This window comes from Trichosurus vulpecula, chromosome 5 (genome assembly GCF_011100635.1).
Source record: "Trichosurus vulpecula isolate mTriVul1 chromosome 5, mTriVul1.pri, whole genome shotgun sequence".
In the NCBI taxonomy this organism is placed as follows: Eukaryota; Metazoa; Chordata; class Mammalia; order Diprotodontia; family Phalangeridae; genus Trichosurus; species Trichosurus vulpecula.
Window position 1 is genome coordinate 295,635,396 of NC_050577.1, and position 24,103 is coordinate 295,659,498.

The following is a 24,103-nucleotide window of genomic DNA, read 5'->3' on the forward strand; positions in this document are numbered from 1 at the left end:
GAACAGGGATGTGGGTGGGAACATTCCAGTGGGCAGCCCCATCCCCCCCACACAAGCCACGTCAGCAGTCACTGCCCCCTCCCATCCCACCACTCCTCCAGGCCAGGATGGGGGGTGTGTGGGGGAGGGGGACTGAGAAACTGTCTCCCACACACCAATCTCTGTGCCTCAAGTCCCACCATTAGAAATAGGCTTCCTTCAGATCCAGAAGTTTTTGCAGTCCTCAAAAGGCCCCTGGGAGCAAAGGAAGTTTCTCAGGAATCAGATACAGGGGGAGGAAGTTGACTAGGATTGGAGGTACCAGGGCTGGAAAGGGGAAACTGGCCTCTTCAACAATGCTGTCTGCAGAGCGCTATAGAAAGCAAGGGTGCTGGGAGAGGGGCTCCTCTCTCCCCTACCCCCACCCCGGGGCCAGGCCTTCTGGACTCAACACTCTGCCAGCCTCAGGAGGAAGGGGCAGAGAACAAGGCTCTCTAAAATGCCCATCTATGGACAAGGATCTGAAAGGGCCGCCAGGGGTTGAGGAGGGGAGGTTTAGGGCTGACCTGGGGCTCAGCATCATGGAGGGACCCAAAGCTGTCCCAAAGCTGTTGCTATGCTAGGTGAGCGGCTAAGGGATATTCCTGGGCCAAGAGAAATGAACAGTCAGATATGGGTGAGAGACAGATAAGGGGAATTTGGAATCTAATTGTGTTTCTAACCTTATTCTCGGTGGTGGAGGAGGAGCGGGAGTCGGGGCGGGGAGTCAGAGCTGCCCTGAGACTCTGTGTCAGCTGCCCCCACTCTAGGGAACTGGGTATGGGGCTGGGTACAAGGGGGAGATATGGGGAAGGGGGTAGGACACTAGACTGTCCTTTCGGAGAGTCCAAAGCCCTAGCCTTCCCTAAAGCCTTCCTGGAGGGGGAAGTGAAACATGGATGATCCCAGGGAGGACCCAGGGCTAAGGTGGATAAGAAGAAGAGGGCAAGAAGCTGCATCTGGGCCCTCCCAGGCCTGCGCATCTAGGGCTCACATTGGGGGTAGGGTTAGGATTTGGTCTTCTGAAATAGAAGCTTAGAGACCCCAGTATCTACCTTGTACTCCTTAGCAGAACAGGCCATGAAGGCAGCAATCTTCATCTGACAGTTGAGGGGCCTGGAATCCCTGCAGCCCAGACTCTGCTAACAATTTCTTCTATGACCTATAGTCAAGAATGTCGAGGACTTCAGCCTCAGTTCCCCCACCTGTCAGATGTTTTGGTAGAAGCTTAGGCCCTGAAAGATGAAAGGTTTGCAGGGGGAGGAGAAAGGGAGCTAGATTAGCTACTTTTGTGACTTTGGGTGAGTCACGTCTCTGCTCTAGGCCTCATCCTCCCCTCCTGTAAAACAGGGGAGGTAGGACTAGAAATTCAGGGTTCTTAACAAGGCATGTCCTGGACCCCTTTTTTAGTGTGGTCAAGTCTATGAACTCTTTCTTAGAATGCATTTGATTTAAATAAAACATGTAGGATTATTTAAGAAATCAGTTATACTGAATAATTGAAAATTTTAAAAACCAAGATCAAGGAACCACTGGAGATGATTTCTAAGGTCTAAAGTCTCATCCATGCGTGAGCATCAATTATGCACTTCCTGTGTCCCAGGCTCTGTGTTAAGCATCGGGGATGCAAAGAAAGGCCCGTTGTTTATATTCCAAGGCAGGAAATTATATGCAAATTATTATGGATTTACAAAAGAAAGTGCACAGTGGTCCTTCTCGACTTTTGCTCCCTAGTCCCCCGCCCTGCCCCCCCGCCCCGTGGTAAGGTCCCCTGATGAGGAGAGCTCCCCTGGAACAGGCATGGGAAAGTCTTGTGGGATGGGAGCCACCTTTAGCCCCTTGCCTACTCAGCCTTTCTGAGTACCCTGGACAGTCTTCCAGGATAGGGATGCGGATGAAGCTAGGGATGGGGATGGGGGTGGAGAGGAGAATGGGGATGGGGATGGAGAGAAGGATGAAGATGGGAATAGAGATGGGGATGGAGATGGCAGAATGGGGGTAGAGAGGGTGACAGCTCCTCCCTCTCCCACACACTACCCCCAAAAGGCTGAGTCAGCAACCCTGGGCCCAGGGACGAGGAATGGGGATTTTGAAGTTCCCCAGGGGCCTAGCTGTCTGGATCAGGAGCCTGTGGTCACCAGGCTCTCCTGGAAACTCTTGTGGAAAGTCTGGGAAAATATGCAAGAAGGGGAGGAGCTGAGGAAAATATAGGAGAAGGGGAAAGAAGGGGACTTGGGAGGGGAAGCCATAGGACAAAGAGTCCCACCAAAAAGGATCTTAGAGAAGAAGGCAAAGAAAGATGATTTCTGCGTCCGCTTCTGAGTCTTCAAGATACTTGGAGGGCTCTCCTGCTCCCGCCACCCCCCATCTCAAGTCTTTTCTTCTCCAATCTAAACATCCTCATTCTCTTCACATTATCTGCTCACCTTTCTTCAGACAATCTCTAGCACTGTCCAAAGCTGAATCAGGAGGTAGTGAGTTCCCTGTCCTTAGGAGTCTTCAAGCTAAGCTGGAGATATTAAGGAAGGGTTATTGATCAGAGGCCCCTTCTGACCCTGAGAATCCATGACATCATTTAGCCCAAGCCTCAAATTTGACCTTGAAGGTCAGAGACATCCAGTGATTTTTCCAAAGTTACACAGCTTGTAAGAGATGAAGGTGGGATTCATTCCTATAACTGCAAACGAGCATTTCTACCTTCTCTTAGACCATCCTTGTACAGATGCAGGAATTGAGACCCTGAGATGTCAAATGTTTTGCCCACAGTCACATAGAGTTTAAAATGAAAAGTCCCAAAGTCAGGGTTGTCACCTTCCTACTGAGGGCAGAAGCCCCTAGGTGGCAGAGGGAGAGGGAGGGAGCCAAGTGACCTTAGGGCACCACCTGAAAAATGGTGGGTAAGCATTCCTTACTTCCAGCAACCTCCACTATATCACAGGGCTATTGCCAAGATTAATAGAGAGGCCAAGGTTTGAGACCACCCTGTAACTTCTCCAACAGAAAGAATTCGGTTCACATAAGTTATTAGGCACCCACACTGGGTGGCGGCTGGTGTAAAAAGAAGGCTATTGAAATCAGAGGACATGACCTCTTCTCTTTGCTGTCTGTATGATCTTTTGCTTCTCTGGGCCTCAGTTTCCCTTCCTGTGAAATGACAGAGTTAGACCAGATGGCTTCTAAGGTCCCTTCTAGACTTTAATTGATGATCCTAGGCCTCTTCTATAATATAAAGAGGAGGACTATATGGTCTCTGAGGACGCTTGCAGTTCTTAATTTTATCATCCTAAAATGCTGTGTACAAGGCTCTGCTTGTGACCCTGTCCTTTAATCTCTTTGGGTCTCGGTCTCCTCATATGTAAAATGGGGGAATCGAACTGGCTGAGGTCTCGATCTGGGATCTCATGATTCCCCTCCTCCCTGAGCTCTCGTTCCATTGGGGGATCCACCAGGAGAGGCAGCCTGGATAAGTGGATAGATTGGAGCTGAATCTATCATGAGAGAATCATGGGTTTAATTCCTACCTGAGATCCTGACAAGCCATGTGACCAACAGCAAATTCCATGCCCACTCCCAACCCTGACTTAATTTCCTCTTCTGTAAAGCGAAGGGGTTAGACTAGATGACCCCTGAAGAACATCCCAACTCTTCATCTTAATCTAGGATTCTTTGAGTAAATGCAAACCTGATACCTGTGAGGAGGAGAGAATCAGGGAAGGCTTCTTGGAGGAGGTGGTGCCTCAGCTCCAATGGAAGTAAAGACTTTGAGGGGCAGAGCCGAGCTGGAAGGGCATTCGAGGCTCAAAGGGAGGGATGGAATGCTGAGTTCCAGTTCAGGGAACTGTCTGGTTTGGCCAGGACGCAGAGAGCACAAAAAGTGGTGATTTTAATCATTAGCAATCTCATTTCTAGGCTTCAGCCCCCTCATTTTCCCTCTGTGAGTCAGGATTTGCTGTTGGAAGGAAGCACAGAGATCATTTGGCTCATTTTACAGAGGAGGAAACTGAGGCCTGAAGCAGGAAAGTGACCTGCCCAAGGTCCTACAGTTCTAAGTAGCCGAGCCCAGTTCTGTCTCTCCAAGTCCTCTGCCATCAAATCCAATGTTCCTTCCACAGCAGGGCACTGCCCCCTCTACCCTCCCCCACCAGCCCCCCAATCCTAGGGTGAGGGCCTGGCCTCCAGCTGAGCTCTTTGACCTCAGTTACTCATCTTAGCACCAGGGAAGGCAAAGAAGGCTGAAGAGGGAGGAAGGGAGACTGATTGAAACCAGCTGGGACCAGGAGCTCTTATGTAATGCCGGTCTGTGCCTGGACTGGCTGGGGGCGGGCCAGTCCTGCTCTGACTATGGCTGCAGCAGCAAAGCATCCTCCCCCTGGCCTGCTTCTCCTCTTTCCGCTTCATCTCTACCCAGGCTTGCCTGGTCTTTGGCTAAGCCATCAGTGCCCAGAGCTTCCGATGTCCCTTCCAATCAAGGGGTCCACTGTCCTGCCTAGAGAGCTAGGGGGCGTTCTGTCTCACTCTCCCCTAAACTCCTGGCCAACTCAGGTTTAGTGTCTGGGGAGGGAAGGTGCTGCTTCAGGGGGTGGAGAAACCCTGTTTGGCCTGGGTAGGGAAGGTCAGGTACAGAGCGGGACATCAACTAGTGGACATTGGGGGGTAGGACCCCCCTATTATCTGCATAAAGCTTCAATTTTGTTATCTCCTCCTCTCCCCTTCTTTGTTTGTCCCTGTCTCTGTCTCTCTCACACCCACCCATATACTCTCTGTCTCTGTCTCTCTCTTTGTGTGTCTCTCTCTTTGTCCCACTGTGTCTCTCACACACACTCATACACACACTCACATACTCTCTCTCTGTCTGTCTCTGTCTCTCTCTCAACTGGGAGAAAGGGAGATAGCATAGTCCCTGACAGGGAGGGTTTTTCATGGGGGAGCAGGGAGATGGGGACTGACAATAATCAAAGATTCTTGACTAATAAGATCCCATGTCCCCCCTCTCCCCCTGCACCCTCCCCACCAGGTTATCTAAGCTCAGCTTCAGCGCATCATTGACTCAGATCACTTTACAAAAGGAAGCATGAAGATGGGAGCCGACTTGCCCAAAACCACTCAGTACCAGTGCCCAGAGTCCAAGGGAGGACCCCTTACTCCAAACCATACCATTACACCCTTAACAGAAGAGACTTCTGGCGCCAATCCCTCATTTGATAGATGGGGAAATTGAGGCCCAGAGAGGTGACTTTCCCAAGGTCTCATGTCAGTGGCAGAGCTCCGGGGCTAGAAGCCAGGTTCTGCCCACATTCCTAGAGTTTGACCTCCCGTCCCAAGCCCCGAGGGTGCAGAAGGACCTCGTAAGGCACAGCATGCCCTGGCAGGCTCTAGCCGGCCCAAGACCATGCCACACCCACCGTGCTCACTTCATCACCGGCTCCCAGACGCATGTGCCCCGAGCCCCCGGCAGAAGGCGGGCTAATGCCCCAGAAGCCCCTGGGCGGGGTCCGGCCCCCTCCCCTGCGCGCCCTCCCTCAGCTCCCGGCCAACTGCGCCTGCAGCTGCGGGCTCTACATGTCCATCCCGCAGCGCTGAACTAAGCGGACCTGGAGGATGGATGGAGAGGGTGGGGGAGGGACGGGGAGCCCAGGGAGTGGGCCTCTGCGGCTCAACAGTGACCCCTGCCGGCCAATCTCCGTGCCAGCAACCCCGGGCCCAGCCTAGCTACCGCCCAGGGATGGAGCTCAGGATGTCCAGAGCCACGCCCTCCCCACTCCCACTGCCCCCCGCCCTCCATCCTCCGAGAAAGACTCCACAGACATCTGCGACCCAGCTTGGTTGGCACTTAAGGTCCCCGAAGCGCTTGACTGACTAGGTAAATTGTTTATCATCCTTGGGAAACTGAGGCTCAAGACAACGTGCCCAGTGCCCCAGTAGCAAGTAAGTCTGAGAACCAAGACTTCTGTTGCTGTTTCAGTCCAGTCCGATTCTTCTGACTCCTTTTGGGATTTTCTTGTCAGAGACACTGGTTTGCCATTTCCTTCTCCAATTAATTTTATAGATGAGGAAACTGAGGCAAATAGAAGTGATTTGCCCAGGGTCACACAGCTACTGAGTATCTGGGACTGGATTTGAACTCAGATCTTCCTCTTTCCAGGGAATGTCAAGGCCTTAGAACAGGGAAGGTCAGAGCTGAGAAATGCTTTAGAACCTTAAAACAGGGATTAGAACATAGAATATGAGAGCTGGGAGGGACCTTAGAAGAAGGAATGTCAAGACTAGGAGGGCCTGAGAACAGGGAATATCAGGGCTGGGAGGGGCCTGAGAACAGGGAATTTGAGCCCTCCCTCATTTTACACAGCAGACAGCTGAGGTAAGAATGAGTTGCCCAAAGTCCCATGGGTGGCTAGTGGCTGAGCCATTCCAGGAACTAGAGCTCCCAGCCCAGTGCCCTGTTACTAGGATACACACTAGCATGTGTCTTTGTATGTGCATGTATCAGAAATGTTAGTGCTGGAAGGAATTTTGATGGCCATATATGTTCATGGATGTTTGTTTAGCTCATGTGTGCAATACGAATCAGGATATGTTTACAAGTATGAATGCTTGTGTGAGGCATGCATGTGTGTGCATGTAGATAAAATCCAGGCTATCCCCAAAGCCTCAAAACTGTACCAAGACTTGGCAAATGCCTGTATGTGCTGAGTATCTGTGTCTGTGTGTGTGTGTGTGTTCATGTATGACCCTACAAATGTGTGGGAATGTTGCTTGTAAGACCAGAAGCAGTTTTTGTATGTGCCATGTAGGTGCGTGTTTGTACTTCGGGCTGACCCTGTGTACTCTGTCAGAAGGCCCAGGTGACACAATGTTTGCTCTGTGTTCTGTGGGGGAGGCAGAGGCCAGCAGGTTTCTGAGAATAAATATTTACATATTTTCTGCTCATTAAAGCCGAAAGGGTGGGTGAAGCTGGGACTCCCTCTCCCTGAGCTGGTCAAAGGCCTAACAAATCCATCCCCCTTCTCTGATTTGCTTCCAAGCACTTGCTTTGGGGTCTTGGGAGTGACTAGCCCCTGCCTAGGAGGCAGGAAGTTTGCAGGAGAACCCTAGACCTTCCAGAGTGAAGCTGGGGTTGGGATGAGGGAGTGGGGCTGGAGATGGGTGGGCTAGATGAGCATTGGAAGAGATAGGGCATCTGAAGTCTGCTACTGAACACAAGGGAAGACCTTCCCTTCTCTGAGACTCATCTGTGGAATCAAGGGGTTGGAAGTGGTGGTCCCTAAGGTGCCTCAGATCTAATATTCAATGCCCCAAACTCCATCCCAGCTTTGACATTCTCTGCTTTGAGGCCTCTCCCAGCTCTGCCCTCCCCCCGACATCCCCTATTCTAAGGTCCCTCCCAGCTCTGACCTTCCTTGTTCTCAGGCCCTCCCCAGTTCTGACCACCCATGTTCTAAGATTCTTCCCTGTTCTGCCATTCCTGTTCAAAGATCACTCTCAGACCTGACATTCTCTGCTCCTGTGGGAGGCCATCAGCACTGAACTCCTGCCTGAAGGAAATGGATTTTTCTATTCCTGGGAAATTGGAGAGAGATAAGGGCACCATCCCAGCAGCCGCTGCACCAAAGCTGGTAGTCTCCTCACGTACGGCCCTGGGCTGGCGTCTGGCACGGGGCCTGGATGCTTCCAGCAACCCCTGCAGTCTGTGCTGCTACCTCCTCCCAGGCTGCAGATGCTGGGGAGGGGTCCAGGAGCAAACGCACATGTGTTGAGTGTGTGTGTGTGTGTGTGTGTGTGTGTGTGTGTGTGTGTGTGTATGTGTGCAGCTCTATGCAAGTGTCTTAGGGGATTTGTCTGTCCATTTGTACTGATGGCACATGTTCCTGGGCACGTTTGCATTTGTGAGATGGGGAGAGGGTGAATCATTGGTGGGGGGTGGCAGAGGGTGGGGATGGGGGGAGGTGAGGGGAGAAACAATATGCTTTACATACTCTACATACTGGCCAGCAGAGACTGAACTTCAAGGTCACAGGGAATACAAACACACACACACACATACACACACACACACACACACACACACACACACGCACGGCTGCACCAGTCCGCAATCCTTCCTAAGTCACAAATATATGAGTTCCCTGGAAGCTCATGACTGCCAATTCTAGTAATAAGCAAGGTATCTAACAGCTTCCAAATAATAAAATGTCAGCATTGGGAGAGGCCTGACAACAGGGGATGTCAGGGCTGGGAGGGAGCTTAGAACAGGGGATGGCAGAGCTGGGAGGGAGCTTAGAACAGGGGATATCAGAGCTGGGAGGGGCTTGAGAACAAGGGATGGCAGAGCTGGGAGGGGCCTGAGAACAGGGGATGGCAGAGCTGGGAGGGGCCTGAGAACAAGAGATGGCCGAGCTCAAATGATCAGGATAATTGCCTTTTCCTTAGTGCTTAGAAGCGTGAGCTGGTTTCCTCACAGTGATCCTGTGAGGCTTGCAGTGAACGTGATGGGATTCCCATTACACAGAAAGACCCGAGTCCCTATCCGGACTTAAGACACTTACTAGCTGTGTGACCCTGGGCAAGTCACTTAACTGCTGTCTGCCTCAGTTTCCTCAGCTGTAAAATAGGGCTAATTATAGCACCTACCTTTCAGGGTTGTCGTGAGGATAGAATGAGAAAATATTGTGAAGTGTTTAGCGCAGTGCCTGGCACATAGTAGGCACTATGTGAAAGATTATTGCCCTTCCTCATCCACTTGTCCGTGCACATATTATTCCCCTGGTTAGAATGTAAGCCTCGGAGGGCAGGGACTGCTTCATCCTCGGCTCTGTATTCCCATTCCCTAGCACGCTGTCTGTCACATAGTAGGTGCTTGCCTTATCTCTTTTAATTGATTGAGCCCAGCTCCGCGTGATGAGAGAGGTAGGACCAAGGTGAATAGGAAGAGGGGTAACGTGGGCTGGCTGGAAGGGGAGTCTCATCATCTCCACTACTGTTTTATTCCCACATTTCAGAAGGTCTGCGATTTCTCCATTGTATACCCTTTCCCCAAAGACCCAGAGCTCACTCTCCCGCTTCTAAGGAGACATTCTTAGAGAATGACTGGTGACCACCTCTGTGGTTGCTGGCCTCTCTGACTGGACAGTCCTATGAAAACAGGCATGTGGGCAAGCAAAATGACTCATCCTGCATGGTCACCAGCTCCCTCCCAGAGCCCCCGAGGATTCCTCCATCAGCCGATCTGGAGGAGGGCAGGAATGAAACCCTTCCTCCCCTACACTGAGCTAATAAGGTTAAAATACTAATAAGGTTAAAAGCAAGGCTCTACTTGGTCACTGACAGGGAAGGTAACATCAAAGCAGAAGGAGTCATTAGAAGAGTTCACAGGATTCTGGGGTCACCGAATTTTGTGACCATTTAAGCCAGCAGGTCTAAAATGTTTTGGTCTCAAGACCTCTTTGCACTCTTAAAAATTTAAGGACCCTCCAAAGAACTTCTGTTTATGTGGGGTATATGGATTAGCATTTACTGTACTAGAAATTAAAATGTTTTAGTATTATTACAAAAATAGTTTTTGACCTCATGGACCCCCTTGAAAGGGTCTTGGGGATCCAAGACCGCGCTTTGAGAACCTTTGGTTCAGTCCAGACTTTGGAGTGGCCCAGACAGAGTTGATGTCAAGCAAGCTGCCCAGAACCTACCTGGGGGACCTAGGAGACCCTGGGCGACCCAAGTTGGTGGGAACCCAGAGTCCCCACTCCATTCCAAGCCTTAGACCCATCCTCCCTTCCCAAGGGTGGTTGGCCAGTCCTCACCAGGAGGCATCCTTGGGTGCCTTTTCATGTGCCCTGTAGCCAAACCCTCCTCTGTGTTATGTCTCTCTCCGACTCTCACTCCCCAATTAGAATGTAAACTTGTTGAGTGAAAGTACTGTCTTGTCTTTCTATGTGAACTTAGCACAGTATTTGCCACACCTTACACACTTAATCAGTGTTTGTTTTCATTCCTTCCACACAGCTAGGTTGCTCGGTGAACAGACTACTGAGACCTGAAAGATCTGTGTTTGAATCCTGCCTCAGTTATATCCTTTCTCTTAGCTATCATTTCCTATGAGAAATTAGGCTCCCATCACCTTTAGGGTTTTCTCAACGTCATCCACTGCTAATTACTGGTTATGGTATCTAGAAGTCACTTGGTTACACCCCCTCATTTTACAGATAACAAGACTGAGGCTCAGAAAAGTATGGAATAGCCAGGATTCACACCCAGCTCTTTATACTCCAAATTCTTTATGCTTCCCCACCATTCTATGCCTACTAATTACATTAGCCTTCTCTCAGTGGCTCCTGAGAATCATAGGCTCATAGCCCTGGGTGTTCTGTCCTAATGTCTGCCCCTGCTCCCCCATACCCGACAGATACCCACACACACACACACACACACACACACACACACACACACACACGGGATCCTGGAAGCAGCCTTCCTCTTTCCATAAGCACTGAAGCCTCCCTTCCCACCCTCTCCCTGCAGCTGGCCATCTTTGTCCTCTGGCTCAGGACTCAGGATGGAGAGTTAATGCTCTGGACTACTGTTGCCTAGCAACAGCCTTTTCAGAGAAAGTTCAAGGTGAGCCTACTGCAGGAGTGGAGTGGGAGAGAGCCAAGAAGATGGAGGAGACAGGGAGGAAGGACTCTATGGTCTTCTCAAGCCCCTCCCCTCACTGTCCCCTGCCCAGTCCCAGTCCTGGTCTCCCGGACTGCAGGACACATATACCAAACAGGTCTTTTCCTGTGCCCCACCCCAGTTCAAAAGGCACCCATACCCTTGCATTCCCCATTCTTCACTTCCCCACAGATCCATCCAAGTCTGAGGATCATAAGACTTTAAAACTTGAAGGGACCCTCGAGGTCACTAAATCTAACTCCCTCATTTTACAAACGGGTGAAACTGAGGTACAGAGGGAGGACATAACTCATCATAGGTCTCAGAGCTAGTAAGTGGCAGAAAACCACCTTTGTACTTCCTCCCAAAATGGCCCCTCCCCTGATCCTTGCTTTCTTGCCACCCCCATAGTTCAGACCTTTGCCCTTTCCTCACCCCAACCCACCCCAAATCATGTATTATTTCCCCTTTCACGAGAAGCCAGAGAAGCATGGCGATTCTGGGTGGAGCCTTCTAGCTTCACCATCACTCCCTCCCTGACAGAGTGGGGTGACGAGGGAATTGTGATACTCGTCCAGCCAACTGGGAGGGTGATAGAGAACAAGAAGGGAGGTCTGTATGGGATCCTAATTATCCCTCAGGTTTCATCCAGCAAACATTTATTAAATGCCCTCCCAGTCTGAAGCATTGTGTCACACTTGAGACTTTACAGAGTGATTTCTCATCTACAGTCTCACTGGGCCCTCACAACAGCCCTGTGAAGGAGGTAGGGAAGGGATAAGTGACTCCCATTTTACAGAGGAAGAATCTGAAGGCCGGGAAGGTTGATTTTATTTGGTTAGGGTCCCACAGCTACTGAGTGGCAGGGTCAGGATTAGAACCCAGGGCTTCTGACTGAGTCCAGAGCTCCTTTCACTATTCTGCTCTACAATTCCCTTCTAGATACCTATAAACCCATGTATACGTGTGACCAGACCCCTGGACCCTTTGGCCCCACAGGCTGGCCTTTTGAGGATCTGCCTGGTCAGCTCCATGGCCTCCCTCCATGCTGTCCTCTCATCCCAGGCTAGCTCTCATGCTCTGACAGCCGCTTCTTTCCTCCAAATTCCTTTTTCCCCTAGCTCCTCTCCCCAGCTTCACTCCATCAGCCAAGCTGCCCAAGACTACAAAGGAGGCTCCCCAGTGGAGTCACCCTAATACTAAGATAAGGATGAAATGTGAGGAGATGAGAACGCATCCTTCCCACTACCCAGACCAATAGAAGCCACTAAAAATGTCAGATGGATCAACCAATAAGACTAACATTACTTCTTACCTCCAACCCAGGTGTGTTTCTACTGGTTAAACACTGGGTGAATTTAGAAGCCAGGCAACTAGGGGGATTGGGGTGGGGGAAGAGACACAGCAAGGAAATATGGAGAGGGTTCATTGGATCATTGACTTTAGATTTGGAAGGGATGCCAGATAAGTAAACGGATGACCAGAGAGATGAAGTGACTTGCCCAAGATCATTAAGCTAGCAAATAAATAGCATGACGACTTCCCTTTCCCCAACAAAGAGATATGGGGAAGAATTCACTTTCAGCTGGAGAGTGGTAGAGATGTTGGTTCAAGGGTCAAAAAAATGTCAGATTTGGCAGGGACCTCAGTGGCTATCTGGTCCAACTCATACCCGAGCAGAAATCCCTTACACAACATCGCCAATAAGGGGTCACCTGGCCTCTGCTGGAAGACCTCCAATGAGGAGGAAGGGGTCTTCTTGAGGCAGCCTATCCATCCCATGGGCAGCTCTCATTGTTAAGAAGCTTCTTCTGTACAGCTGAGATCTGCCTCTCACCGACCCTCAGCCCATGCTTCCAGTTCTGCTCTCTGAGCCGGGCAGGACAGATCTGCCACTTCTCCCACACAACAGCTCTTCAGGTATTTGAGGAAAATTTTCATTGGGTTTAGAGCCGAATGACCCCAAGATCATTTAATTCAACCTCTTTGTTTTACAGATAAAGAAACTGAGTCTCAGAGGTAAAGTAACAGCATCATAGAACCATAGTTTAAGGACTGGCAAAGACCTCAGAGGTCATTTAATCCATCCTATTCATTTTGTAGATGAGGAAACTGAGTCCCAGAGGAATTTAGTGACTTGATTAAGGTCACAAAGCTAAAAAGTGGCAAAGCTGAGATTCAGATCTGCTTCCTTCAGCCAACTCTCATAGAACACGGTGTCCAGTCCACTTACCATTTTGACCACCATCTTTTGGACAAAACACCATTGGTCAACGTTTCTCTAAAAATGAGGGACCCAGGACTGGACACAATATTCCAGACATGGCCTACTCACATCTGGGGAAGAAAAGGATCATCATCCAAGAACTGTTACCTCCCAAGTCCCAAAACTCCCCTCTCCCCAAGGCATTTAGGAGCAGCTCCTTGGGAAAGAGCCTATGGTCGCGTATCTCAGTTAGAATGAGCCCTTCCTGCTCCAACATCGGGCCATAGGAAAATTGGTCTGGACCTGGAAAGGCTCTTAGATATCACTTTGTCCAAACTTCTCATTTTTCAGATGAGGAAACTGAGGGCCCCAGAAGGGAAGTGACTTGGCCATGGGCACACAGGATTCTCTCTCCTTCCTTCCACCAACCCCCAATCACCCAGCCCCCTCCTCAATGGTGGAGATGGATCTTAGGGATGCCTAGGGCCTCCACTACCCACTCAGTGGCACCCTGAAATCCTTCCCTCTCACCCCCTCTCCAGTTCCTTTCCCTTTCCCCTGCCCAATCATGTTCCATTGATTATAAATAGCTTGTCTTTGAAGTATTGGATTTCTCCCCACCAATCAGCTCCTCTGGGAGAGGCTTCTGTTCACTGCCACAGGGTCTGCAGGGTGGATGCTCCTGCCCACCATTGCCTGGTTGGCTGATCTGACTGACCCGCCCATTCATCTCCTTTCTAACTTCTCTTTCCTCATCCTCATCTTCTTCTTCTTCCTCCTCTGTCTTCTCAGGGGGCCCAGTGGGTGGCTCCTGATTTCGGACCTTCCTGGAGGGCCGGAACAAGACCCTTCGGAAGCCCTGCTTGAAACGGTAGGAGAGGAAACCGTAGATGATGGGGTTGGCACAGCTGTTGGCATAAGGGAGCACGACCACCAGGAAATAGACGCCAAAGAGGGAGGGTTCCTCAGGCAGGGGACAGACAACATTGACGATGTTCAGCACATAGAAAGGCAACCAGCACAGCACAAAAAGTGCCACCACAACCACCACCATGCGGGTGACCCGCCTTTCAGACCGCCGCCGCTTGGATGATGTCACCTGGACCCGCCGACTGGCTGAGCGGACCTTGACCACAATGAGCAAGTAGCAGAGGCAAATCACCAGCAATGGCCCAAAGAACCCCAGAGCCGCCGTGTAGACAATAAAGCCTGTCTGCCATGCTGCAGCTGGCTCAGGCCACTGGATATGGCAAGTATTCATGCCACGTGGGACTCCTGAGAAAACCACCACAGGCAGCACCACGACTGCTGAGGCCACCCATACAGCAGCACTCACCGCCCGGGCCACAGGGGCTGTGCGCCAGCGGGATGACCTGGTTGGATGCACCACAGCCAGATAGCGGTCCACGCTCATGACAGTCAGGCAGAAGATGCTGGTAAATTGGTTGATACTGTCAACAGCCATGACCAAGCGACACATCAGGGAGCCAAAGGGCCAGTAAGAGAGGGCATTCTGGGCAGCCAGAAAGGGCAGGCCCAGCATGAAGAGTTCATCAGCCAGGGCCAGGTTGAGAATGTAGACATTGGTCACCGATGGACTCACAGTATGTCGAAGTACCACGTAGATCACCAGTGAATTGCCCAGCAGGCCCACCACACACACAGCCAGGTAAACCAGAGGGATCAAAACACCACTCACATCTAGTCCTGTGCTGGCTGGGGATGTGGACAGGTTACCCATGAAAGAGTCTTCTGGCCAGGTGAGGGAGGCATTCTCTGGTTCTGAGGATGCAGACACTGGAGAGGGAAAGCTGGTGATGTCCATAATGGGTGACGAGGCCAGCCAAGTGGGAGAGGAGCAAAGATAGTGGTCAGCAGAGATCACCTCCAAGGACTACAATCAGCTCCAATCCTGGGGAGAAAAGACACAGAGTAATCTAATACACATGTGACCAATGATCTCCTCTGATAACTAATAGCATTGTCTCTGTCATTCCCTCAAAGCCATCCCGCTCCTTGGAGAAAGCAGAAAAGAGTGGAAGTATGACAAGAAGAGAGATCCTTTACATCCAAGAGATGGATAGAGGGAGGGAAGCAATATATGTCAGGCTTCCCAGTGTCAGATCTGGAAGGAACCTAAGAACACTGGGAACATTAGAACCAAAGACATAAAAGCTTGGAGGGATCTTAGAATATGAGATGTCATAGCTGAGACAGACCTTAGAACTTAAAATGTCAGAGTCTGGAGGGATCTTAGAACATGGGATGTCACAGCTGTGAGAGACCTAGAACTTGGGAACATCAGAGCTTAGAAGGGTCTTGAATGTGTTATATCTGAACTAGGAAAGATCTTAAAATCCATATTGTCAGAACATCAGAGATAATAAAACTGAGAATGTCAGAGTTTGGAGAGACCTTAGAACATAAGATGTCAGAGCTGGGAGAACCCTTAGAATGTAGATTGCTAGAACATCAAGAACATTAGAACCAAGAATGTTAGAGCCTGGAGGGATCTTAGAACATGGAATATTGGAAATGAGAGAGAACTTAGAACATGAGATGTCAGAGCTGGGAGAGACCTTAGAGCATAGAATGTTGGTACACAAAAAGTTAGAACTAGAAGAGATCTTAGCTATCATATAGTACAATTGCTCAATTTAAAGAAAGGGGGAGAAATATAGGGAGACTGAGGATCAGAGAGAATCAACCTGCCTAAAGTCACCTAGCAAGTTATCATCAGAGCTACAATGGGAACCCAGGTCTCCTGACTACCAGGGCACTCCCTTTCTATTATATGATGCTACTTCTTCTTGTTGGGACTTGGGATCTGAGACTCTTGTGCCTTTGCCCTCAGAGTTCCCATCATGGGGTGTCATCTCCTCACATCTCAGTGTGAGGAATAGTGAATTGCTTACCTAGGGCTCCAGCAACACCAGTTATGGAGCTAGGATCCGGTTTCCCTCAGTACCATCCCCCTTCTGCCTTCTGCCCATCTCTACCACCCCAACACACACGAGCATGCACACATACACACACACACACACACACACAATCAGCCAATTACATAATCTCAGAGTTGGAAGGCACCCAGAGATCAACAAACCCAACCCATAATCCTCTATGTGGCGTCATTGACAAGTGGTCATCCAGCCTTCTGCTTGAAGACCTCCAGGGATTCTTCCTCTGTAACTTCTAGAGCTTTAAGAGACCTCAGAAGCCAATCTGTCTAGCCCTCTCATTGTTACAGATGAGGGAAATGAGACTAAGAAAAAGATAAATGACGTTTCCAAGATCACCTATGTAATAAATGTCAGGTAGGATCTGAACCCACATTCTTTGACTCCCCTCTACCACAGGGCTATTGAGAAGGTTGGTCAATATCTGGGTGGGGGTGAGAGCAGGAAGCGACAGTTTCTCTGACATGAGGCAGAACATGATGACTGGATTTCAACCTTTCATGTTTTCTTCCATCTTGGCCCCACCTTGTCTGCCATGGGTCAGCCCCACGGTTAACTTTTGGGCTGGAAGGAAGGATCTTGGAAGATCCTTGGAGGTAGTTTTCTTCTCTCTCCAAATCTCTCCTGATCTTCAGAGTAACCTCAGAGAAACTACTTTCCCTTTCTGGTCACCTACTCATTTGGTTCCTTTTACTCCGATTTCTGAGTTCTAAGAGGGAAATGAAAGTAACCTTTGAAAAGTAACGACTCAGAGAGGTTTTCTGTCTGATAGAAGCTCCCTGAGGGCAGGGCCGTTTTCAAATTTTGTATCCCTTTGAATGCCTTTGTATCCCTAGGACCAAACACAGGGTCTGTCACATAACAAACAGGTGGTTGATACATGCTTGTAGATCAATTGATTGGAGTGGAGATAATTTAATGGGGATAAAAGGGTGGCTCTACCTGGCCTTTCAAGTTATGAGGGGGAAATTTTCTAAGCCTCTCCATCCAAACTGGATCTATTTAAGAGTACACTCCTTGGATCCCCTTTCTCCATTATCCAAATCTCTGGTATCAGCCATTATGGCTCCCTGCCTGAGTCCTTCCCACCTCTAACCCTCTGTGTCCTATTGTCCCTCCCAGCTTTGACATTCTGTGTTTTAAGATTCTTTCCAAGTTCTATCATGTTCTATAGAGACCACCTCTCCCATATTCTATAGAGACCACCTAGTCCTGCCCCTTCATTTTACCCAGGAATTATCCTAACGGTAACAGCAGTTTAAGTTTCCATGGCATTTTATAAAGATCTTTTCACATAATTCCACTAAACAGCCAATGTGAGGATGATCATTCCCAAGTTGAAAATGAGTAATCAATGACCCAGAGAAGGACACATATCTAGTAAGTGGCAGAGCTGTTCGACTGACTGTCTTAGTGACTGACCAACCACGCAACCGACTGACTGCCTACCTGCCTGCCTGCCTGAGGGTTTCAGTGGCCAATGAGTCTGAAGATGAAGCTTGTGCTCAGAGGATGCCAGGATTCCCCAAACCTTCCTACCCCTTTCCCCAGGTTACATAAAGCCTCTGCCTGAGGGCAGCCCTTAGCCAGTGACACTTAGTAAGGAGAGAGAAACTGTTGAAAGGTTCTCCCCAGGTGCAAGGCTAGCCCTAGGCATCAGGAGAACAGGAGGTTGCCTATAGGCATATTTCTCAATATCTATATGTTGGCCTCTGCCCTATCCTAATTGCACCTCTAGGGATCTAGCTCTGTAAGTTCTTATTTCTACCACCTTCTTTAAAGTCAAATGATCAAGAAGTTAGCATTTTAGGTACCTGGGATGGCTAGAGTTTCTAGGACCCCAGGAAGTCGCAAATATCTTGTGAGGGAGGAAATGGTGAGAGGTTGAAAAATAGGAAGTCTCCAAGGGCAAGGACTTTTCCATTCTGCCTCCAGAGCCCAATGGTAATGATATTCCTACTATTCTGTAATGCACAGGAACAGAGCTGGTCCTTTCCACCCTTGCCCCTGACCTTCTACCATTGGCCCATCCCAAGGCTGGGCAAGGGCTTGGGAAGAGATGGAGTCCTAGAATCTGACCCTAACCATGCCTCACTCTGGCTATTTTCTTCCTCTGCCACCCTGCCTCTTGGTGTTTCTGCTGTGGACACAACCTCCTTGGACTGTTGTGGTCCTGAGCAGTAAACACCAGCTCAATCTAACAAGCTCCAGACCCCTGGATCATGCTTCATCCCCCTCCTCTACTTCCACTCCTCGCATCAGTCGCAAGAAGCAAATCAACTCTACCATTATTTCTTCCACGGGTCTATTGAGTCACTCCTGTACAGTAGTGTGATACTCCGGATACAATCTTAAGATTCAGGAAAACCTGAGCTCCACTCTAGCTGCTGACATATTTTGGCTGTGTGACCCTGGGCAAGTACCTTAAGCAGCAATCTAAGGCTATATGTTGAAGAGGAGGCTCCAGCCTACATTGGTAGAGGTATTTCCTCAATCTGGAGTGCCTTATGTTAATGAAATCACTGCTCTAGTCTCTATCTCTAGCTCTGTGACTTCACTTACCATCACTACAACTTTGAGGCAAAAACAACCCTCTCCAGCCATCACTCCCCTACATGTGTTTATTATATGTCTATTGAAATGTAAGCTCTTTGATGCAGGGCGTGTCTCTTTTTATATTAGTGCCCCCAGAGCTACATAGTAAGTCCTTAATAAGTTCTTTCTCCATTCATTCATCATTCATTCATTCATTCATTCATGTTGGTTGGAACCTTAGAGATTATCTATCACAAGCCCTTCTCTCCCCTCCTTACAGATGTTCTGATACCCTAGGAGAAGAATAAAGAGCCCCTGAAGTTGGCCTAGCCTACTTTCCAGTGCTTTAGAGTCCAACTGTCCAACAGAGGAAGTGGGACCATGAGCTCTGCCCTGCTTCTCTCCAAGGACCAACGAATTTTTCTGGCCCTTCCCTAGCTGTCTCCCCTCCCTCCACCCTCTACAAAAAGAGTGAGGGCAGAAATCCCACATTCAAAAGCTCATGTTTCCTTTCAGAGGGGGAGAGGAGGCATTGGAAAAGAAGGCAAAGCAATATTATCTCCCGAAAAATAGATTGGCTTACATCTTCCTCCTCCCTTCCCCTTCTGGCCCTCCCAACACTGGACTTCACCTTTCCTGAAACAAAAAAGTCCATCAGCCTGTTGGGAGAGCTGAGAAGCAAGACTGCAGCTCTCCGTAACTGCCAAAATTAGCTCTGCAATCTAGGTGACGTCTTTTCTTTCCAAGGGACTCAGAGATAATTTTATTCATTCTCCAGGCCTGAGAGAGGGAAGGAAGGATGGGTTATTTGTTTCTGTCTGGGATCTTTGCGGGGGATGGACTTGATGTCCAGCCCCTTGTGGTCTAAGGAGTTATGGGAGTTCAGGACTCATTTCACAAAATGCAGAAGGGATGGAAGTCCAGAAAGAGAGAATATCTTGTTCAAGGTCACACAGCAAGTCCAGGATTTATCATCCCTTCCAGCTTTCCAGCTGGGGTCCCATGACCCTATGGTGCAGGAGCTACACGGGCCTTCTGCAGACTGGCACTTAGGTCCATGCTCTGCCTCACATCCCCCTTGACTCCCCCACCCCTGCCCCGCCTCTACCCCATCTCTGTCCGAGAGCTCTGCCCCTTGGGGCACAGTGAGTCACTGACTGCTCCCCTTCCTGCTGCGTGTTTCTGCCTGGTCCGTAGTCCTTTCAGTTGGTTCAAGTTTTCCACCCACTCAGCAGTTCCCTGAAATATCATAGAATTAGAGAATGTCAGAGCTGGAAGGAATCTCAGAATTCCTTGTATCCAGCTCTCTCTTCTGGCAGTTCTCCCTTTTTTAGACCTGGTCAATTCATGACCATCTTTTAAAGCTCAATTTAAAGACCACCTCCTTTTGCATTAAGCTTCTCAGTTGTCTCCTCCAACTGGTAAAGCCCTTCCTCTTCTGACCCCACCTATCCTATTGTTTGCCTGTCTTTTATTCACTTATCACCTGGATGGTTCAGAGGGTAGAGCACCAAGCCTAGAGTCAGGAAGACCAGAGTTCAAATTCAGCCTCAGACACTTGCTAGCTGTGTGATCCTGGGCAAGTCACTTCACCATGTTCGCCCCAGTTTCCTCATGTGTAAAATGAGTTGGAGAAGGAACTGGCAAACCACTCCAGTGTCTTTGCCAAGAAAACTCCAAATGGAGTCACAAAGAGTCAGACACGACTGAAATGACTGAACAACACCAACATATGAACTATCGCATGTATTTCACTTATCAGAATTAGTGTCTTATCTCCCTTCTAGAATGTGACCTCCTTGAGAAATAGTCTGTGCTTTGTAACTTTATTTCTCACCCAGAGCAACTGGTAGTCACTTAAATATTTCTTGAATGGAATGAATGAACTTGGAAATTCAGTGACTTGCCCAAGGTCACATAACTGTTTAGAGTCAGAGCCTAGAGTAAGAGCCAGGACTCTGGACTCCCCGTGTGGTCCTGTTCCCATTCCATCATACTGTTTACAGGTTTCGCTTTGCATCCACCCATGTCCCGTTGCCATGGAATGAGCATGGATTTTCCCATTCTGGTCCAGCCCCCAGATTTCCTGGCCCTTCTTTATCCAGACCCCAAATCCAGCCTAGCCTAGCCTAGGGATTTTGATTTTCTGTCTCTTCCTCTGAACTCAGACCAAAGGAAGAGGAAGAGGAGGAGGACCTGGAATGTGTAAGGGCCTATGGAAAGTTTCCTCCCTGCTCTGACACCCCAATTTTGGACAAAGGTCCAGGGGAAGGGGCAGTCAGGGTTGCCTTAGTTTTGCAGTGAGTTGCTAGGGGAGAGAACAGCTCCCCCCTCCCCAGTTGAAGGAGGGATGCAGATTCCATCTTCTTGACCCCTTCCCTACAGGGTGGGAGCAGCACAGATCTGACCCACTGGTCACTCCATCCCCATAATTCCAATTCATGGAATTAAGATGGAGAAGTTCCAGGGAGGATGTCCCATCTTAAGCAGTGGGACAGGAGACAGAGACTCCTTGGTCATTAAGGAAAAGGAGACAACTCCGGATAGCAACAAGGCAGATCACAAAGGGTCAGGTATGGAAGGACACGCCACCTCTGAGACCAGGTCTGCATGACTTTCAGCATGTTATTCCCCTCCCTGGGAGTCAATTTTCTCATCTATAAAATAAAGAGGGTGACATAGATGATCCCTAAGGTCCCATTCTAGTATCTGTGATCCTAAGGTCCTTGCTGGTTCCAGCATTCTCTCATCTGTTGCCCTCTCCAATCCTAACTTTCTAGAGCCCAGTCCAAAGGTCACGTCCAGCCTCAACATGCTACATTTTAAAGTCTCTTCTGGTTTCAACATTCAATGTTCTATTGTCCATTCTTGTTTTAACCTCCTAGACCCGAGCAATCTATGTTATATGTTCCCTTCAAATACCAACATCCTAAGACTGGCAGCTCCATTTCCAAGGTCCCTCCAATAATCCTAGGAGGTTCTCCCCATCCTCTCCACTTCCCCACTAAAGTCCAAGATCTCCAGCCACCACCTGATGCCACCCTCACCCTTCTTGCCCCGTGCTGACTCCAACTCAAGCTCTGGGTGGAGGAGGACCAGGGAGGGGGCTTGTAGGGTGTAAGCCTCAATAGTAATAATAGGACCTTTGGCCTCCTTACCTGCTTGTCAGATGAGGGACTCCCTCGTTGGTTCATCTGTTCCCCCCTCTTCCCTTGTCTGGGTTAGGGTGCTCCCACAGCTCCTTCCCTGGGCCTGGATTGGGGGGTCTCTTAGGGTCAGGTCTCCTGTTGAAGCTTGCCCTCCCAGAGCCCCAGCCTCCAGTTTCCAGCTGTGCCCCATGAGGGGGCACCCAACTAGCCCCGAGATGGCCACATCTGTCTGCTGAGGGTCTCCCATATGATCTGCATCCCTGCCTTCCCATCGATGCTGAGCGATTCTCCCCACATGCCTCCTAGAAGGAGCCTGGGTACAAGAAAGAGGTCAGGAGGTGGGCGTTGACAGAGGGGGGAGAATTTAGGGAGAGGCCCTCCACGAGGGAAGGAGAGCTTCTGAGGGTATCGGGCAGCCTCAGAAGCCAATGAGAATAAAGGAAACTCGGGGAGGGGAGAGGTCTAGAAGATAGAGGGATGAGGGGGTTAGAAAGACACAATGAGTGGGTAGCAAGATGGAGGGGGAGTGCTTAGCAAGGGAGGGAGAGATGCCTGAGGAGCAGGAGGAAAGGAGTAAGGAGAGAAAGAAAAGGGGAGAGAGAAGGAGTGATGCAGGGAGAGAGGTAACAACAGAGAAAGGAAGAATGAGGGGGTGGTAAGGAGAATGACAGAGAATGACTGTGCCACAGATGGTGACAGGAAGCCAGGGAAGGGGAGAAAAAGAATGAGGGGGTGTGGGAGGGGAGAGAGAGAGAGAGAGAGAGAGAGAGAGAGAGAGAGAAGGGGAGAGAGAGAGAAGGAGGGGGAGAGGGAGAGGGAGGGAGGAAAGGAGGGAGGGAAGGAGGAGGGGCAGAGGGGGAATGCAGAGAGCAGGTGCCTAGTGTGAGAGGATGGGAGGAAGGACAGAAGGTTAGAGAGAAGGGGGAGGGAGGAGAAGGAGGGAAGGAGGGAGAGAAAGGGGGAGGGGGCAGACCCTTGTTACCGGGGAGATTTCAGCCACCCACGCTGGGCCTTGGAGCTAGGAGCTACTTCAAGTTAGAGAAGTGGGCCCAGCAGCAGAAGGAGGTAGGGTGCCAGTCCAAAGCAGGCCCCCACTACTCCAGCCACCCCTTGCCTGCTGCTCTCTAGATCCATCTCCTGACATTTTCCAGGATAACATCTGTCACTCCCTCCTCTCCTCAACCCTCCAAACCTTGTTCTCCCAAGGACAAGGGGACAATGGGCAGGTCCTGGCTGAGCTGATGAGCCTCAGAAAGCAGGTGGGTGGAGTGAGTGGGAGGGGAAGACTCCCCTTTACAAGGGACCCATAGTGCTATGGTGAAAAGACCATGGGGTCTGGAGTTACAGAATCAGAATATAAATCTCAACTCTGGTTCCTACTATCTTGGTAATAAAGTCACTTTGCTTCCTTGGGACTCTATTTCCTCATCTGTAAAAAGAAAGGATTGGTCTCTGAAGCCCTTTCAGTTCTAAATATGTGATCCTGTCAGTTTCTTCATTTGACCTAACTGGGCCTCAGTTTCCTCATTTGTCAAAGGAGAGGTTTGGACTAAATGTCCTCTGAGGCATTTTCCATCCCCAGGGCTACAAACTCACAACCCTGCCTATGAGGCTTAATCATTGTGTGACCATGAATAAAGCACTTCATGTCTCCAGGTTTCTACTTCCTCACATGGAAAATGAGGAAATTGAATGAGATGATCTCTGAGGTCCCCTCATGTTCAAGCCTTATGTGTCATAGCCTTGGACCCTCTCCCCCTCTCTTTCTTCCTCCTCCCTGCTTCCCAAGGCCCCATGGGCAGCAGCATCTTTCTGACCCACTGTGTGAGTGTGGGTACCAATCTCTGGACCTCCATTGGCTTAGATCTTCTGTTCCAGGGTAGGTATAACCCACTAACAGTACAAAGGGGCCACCACCAGGCTGGGCATCTCCGGGCACCAGCCAAGTAGACGTTCAGATATCCCTTCTCTCCCTGTGATTCATATCCTCTGCTCCCCAGTGTTTTTTCCTCCAATGGTCTCATCTGGTAAACTCCTGTGGCAAGTCCATGGCTTTAACCATAGGGGAGAGAAAGGGGTGCAGCGTATTTCAAAGAGAGGAGGTCTCCCAAAAGCAGGCAGGGGAAGCCCAAAGGCAGTTTTCAGTTCCCACAGCTACCCCAGTTCTCATCCCCAAAGGATGAAAAGGATCAAGCAATAACTAAGCAAAGGGAACAGACTGTAGACTCTGGATGACTTAGCTTCAAGTCATTGTCATTATCAAGAAGTATTTATTAAGCACCTACTATATACCAGGCCCTGTGTTAAGTGCTGGTGATAGATAGGAAGGCAAAACCAGGGTCCCTTCCCACAAGGAGCTTATAGTCTAATGGAAAAGACAACATGCAAACAATTATAAACATACAAGATATATGCAGTGCAAATGGAAGGTAACCTCAGAGGGAAGACCCTAGTGGGGATGAGGCCTTACAAAGACCCCTCCTAGAAGGTGAGATTTGAGCTGAGTCTTGAAGGAAGCCAGGAAATCTGGGAGGAAGTGGGGCAAAAGAGATATAATTTTTGGCTATGATGTTGGGGAGGTAACTTAAACC

At 49.7% G+C, this 24,103-nt stretch overlaps 1 protein-coding gene across 1 annotated transcript; it reads right to left on the reverse strand.

The window, feature by feature from the left end:
* Window positions 1–13,451: 13,451 nt before the first annotated feature.
* SSTR3 (somatostatin receptor 3) lies at window positions 13,452–14,710 on the reverse strand. Its single transcript, XM_036761845.1, has one exon. It carries the CDS (start codon window positions 14,694–14,696, stop codon window positions 13,452–13,454), a length of 1,245 nt encoding a protein of 414 aa, XP_036617740.1. The 5' UTR covers window positions 14,697–14,710.
* Window positions 14,711–24,103: the final 9,393 nt, after the last annotated feature.

Coding starts and splice junctions, on each gene's coding strand:
- SSTR3 (XM_036761845.1), bottom strand. CDS start 14,696: ATGGACATCACCAGCTTTCCCTCTCCAGTGTCTGCATCCTCAGAACCA.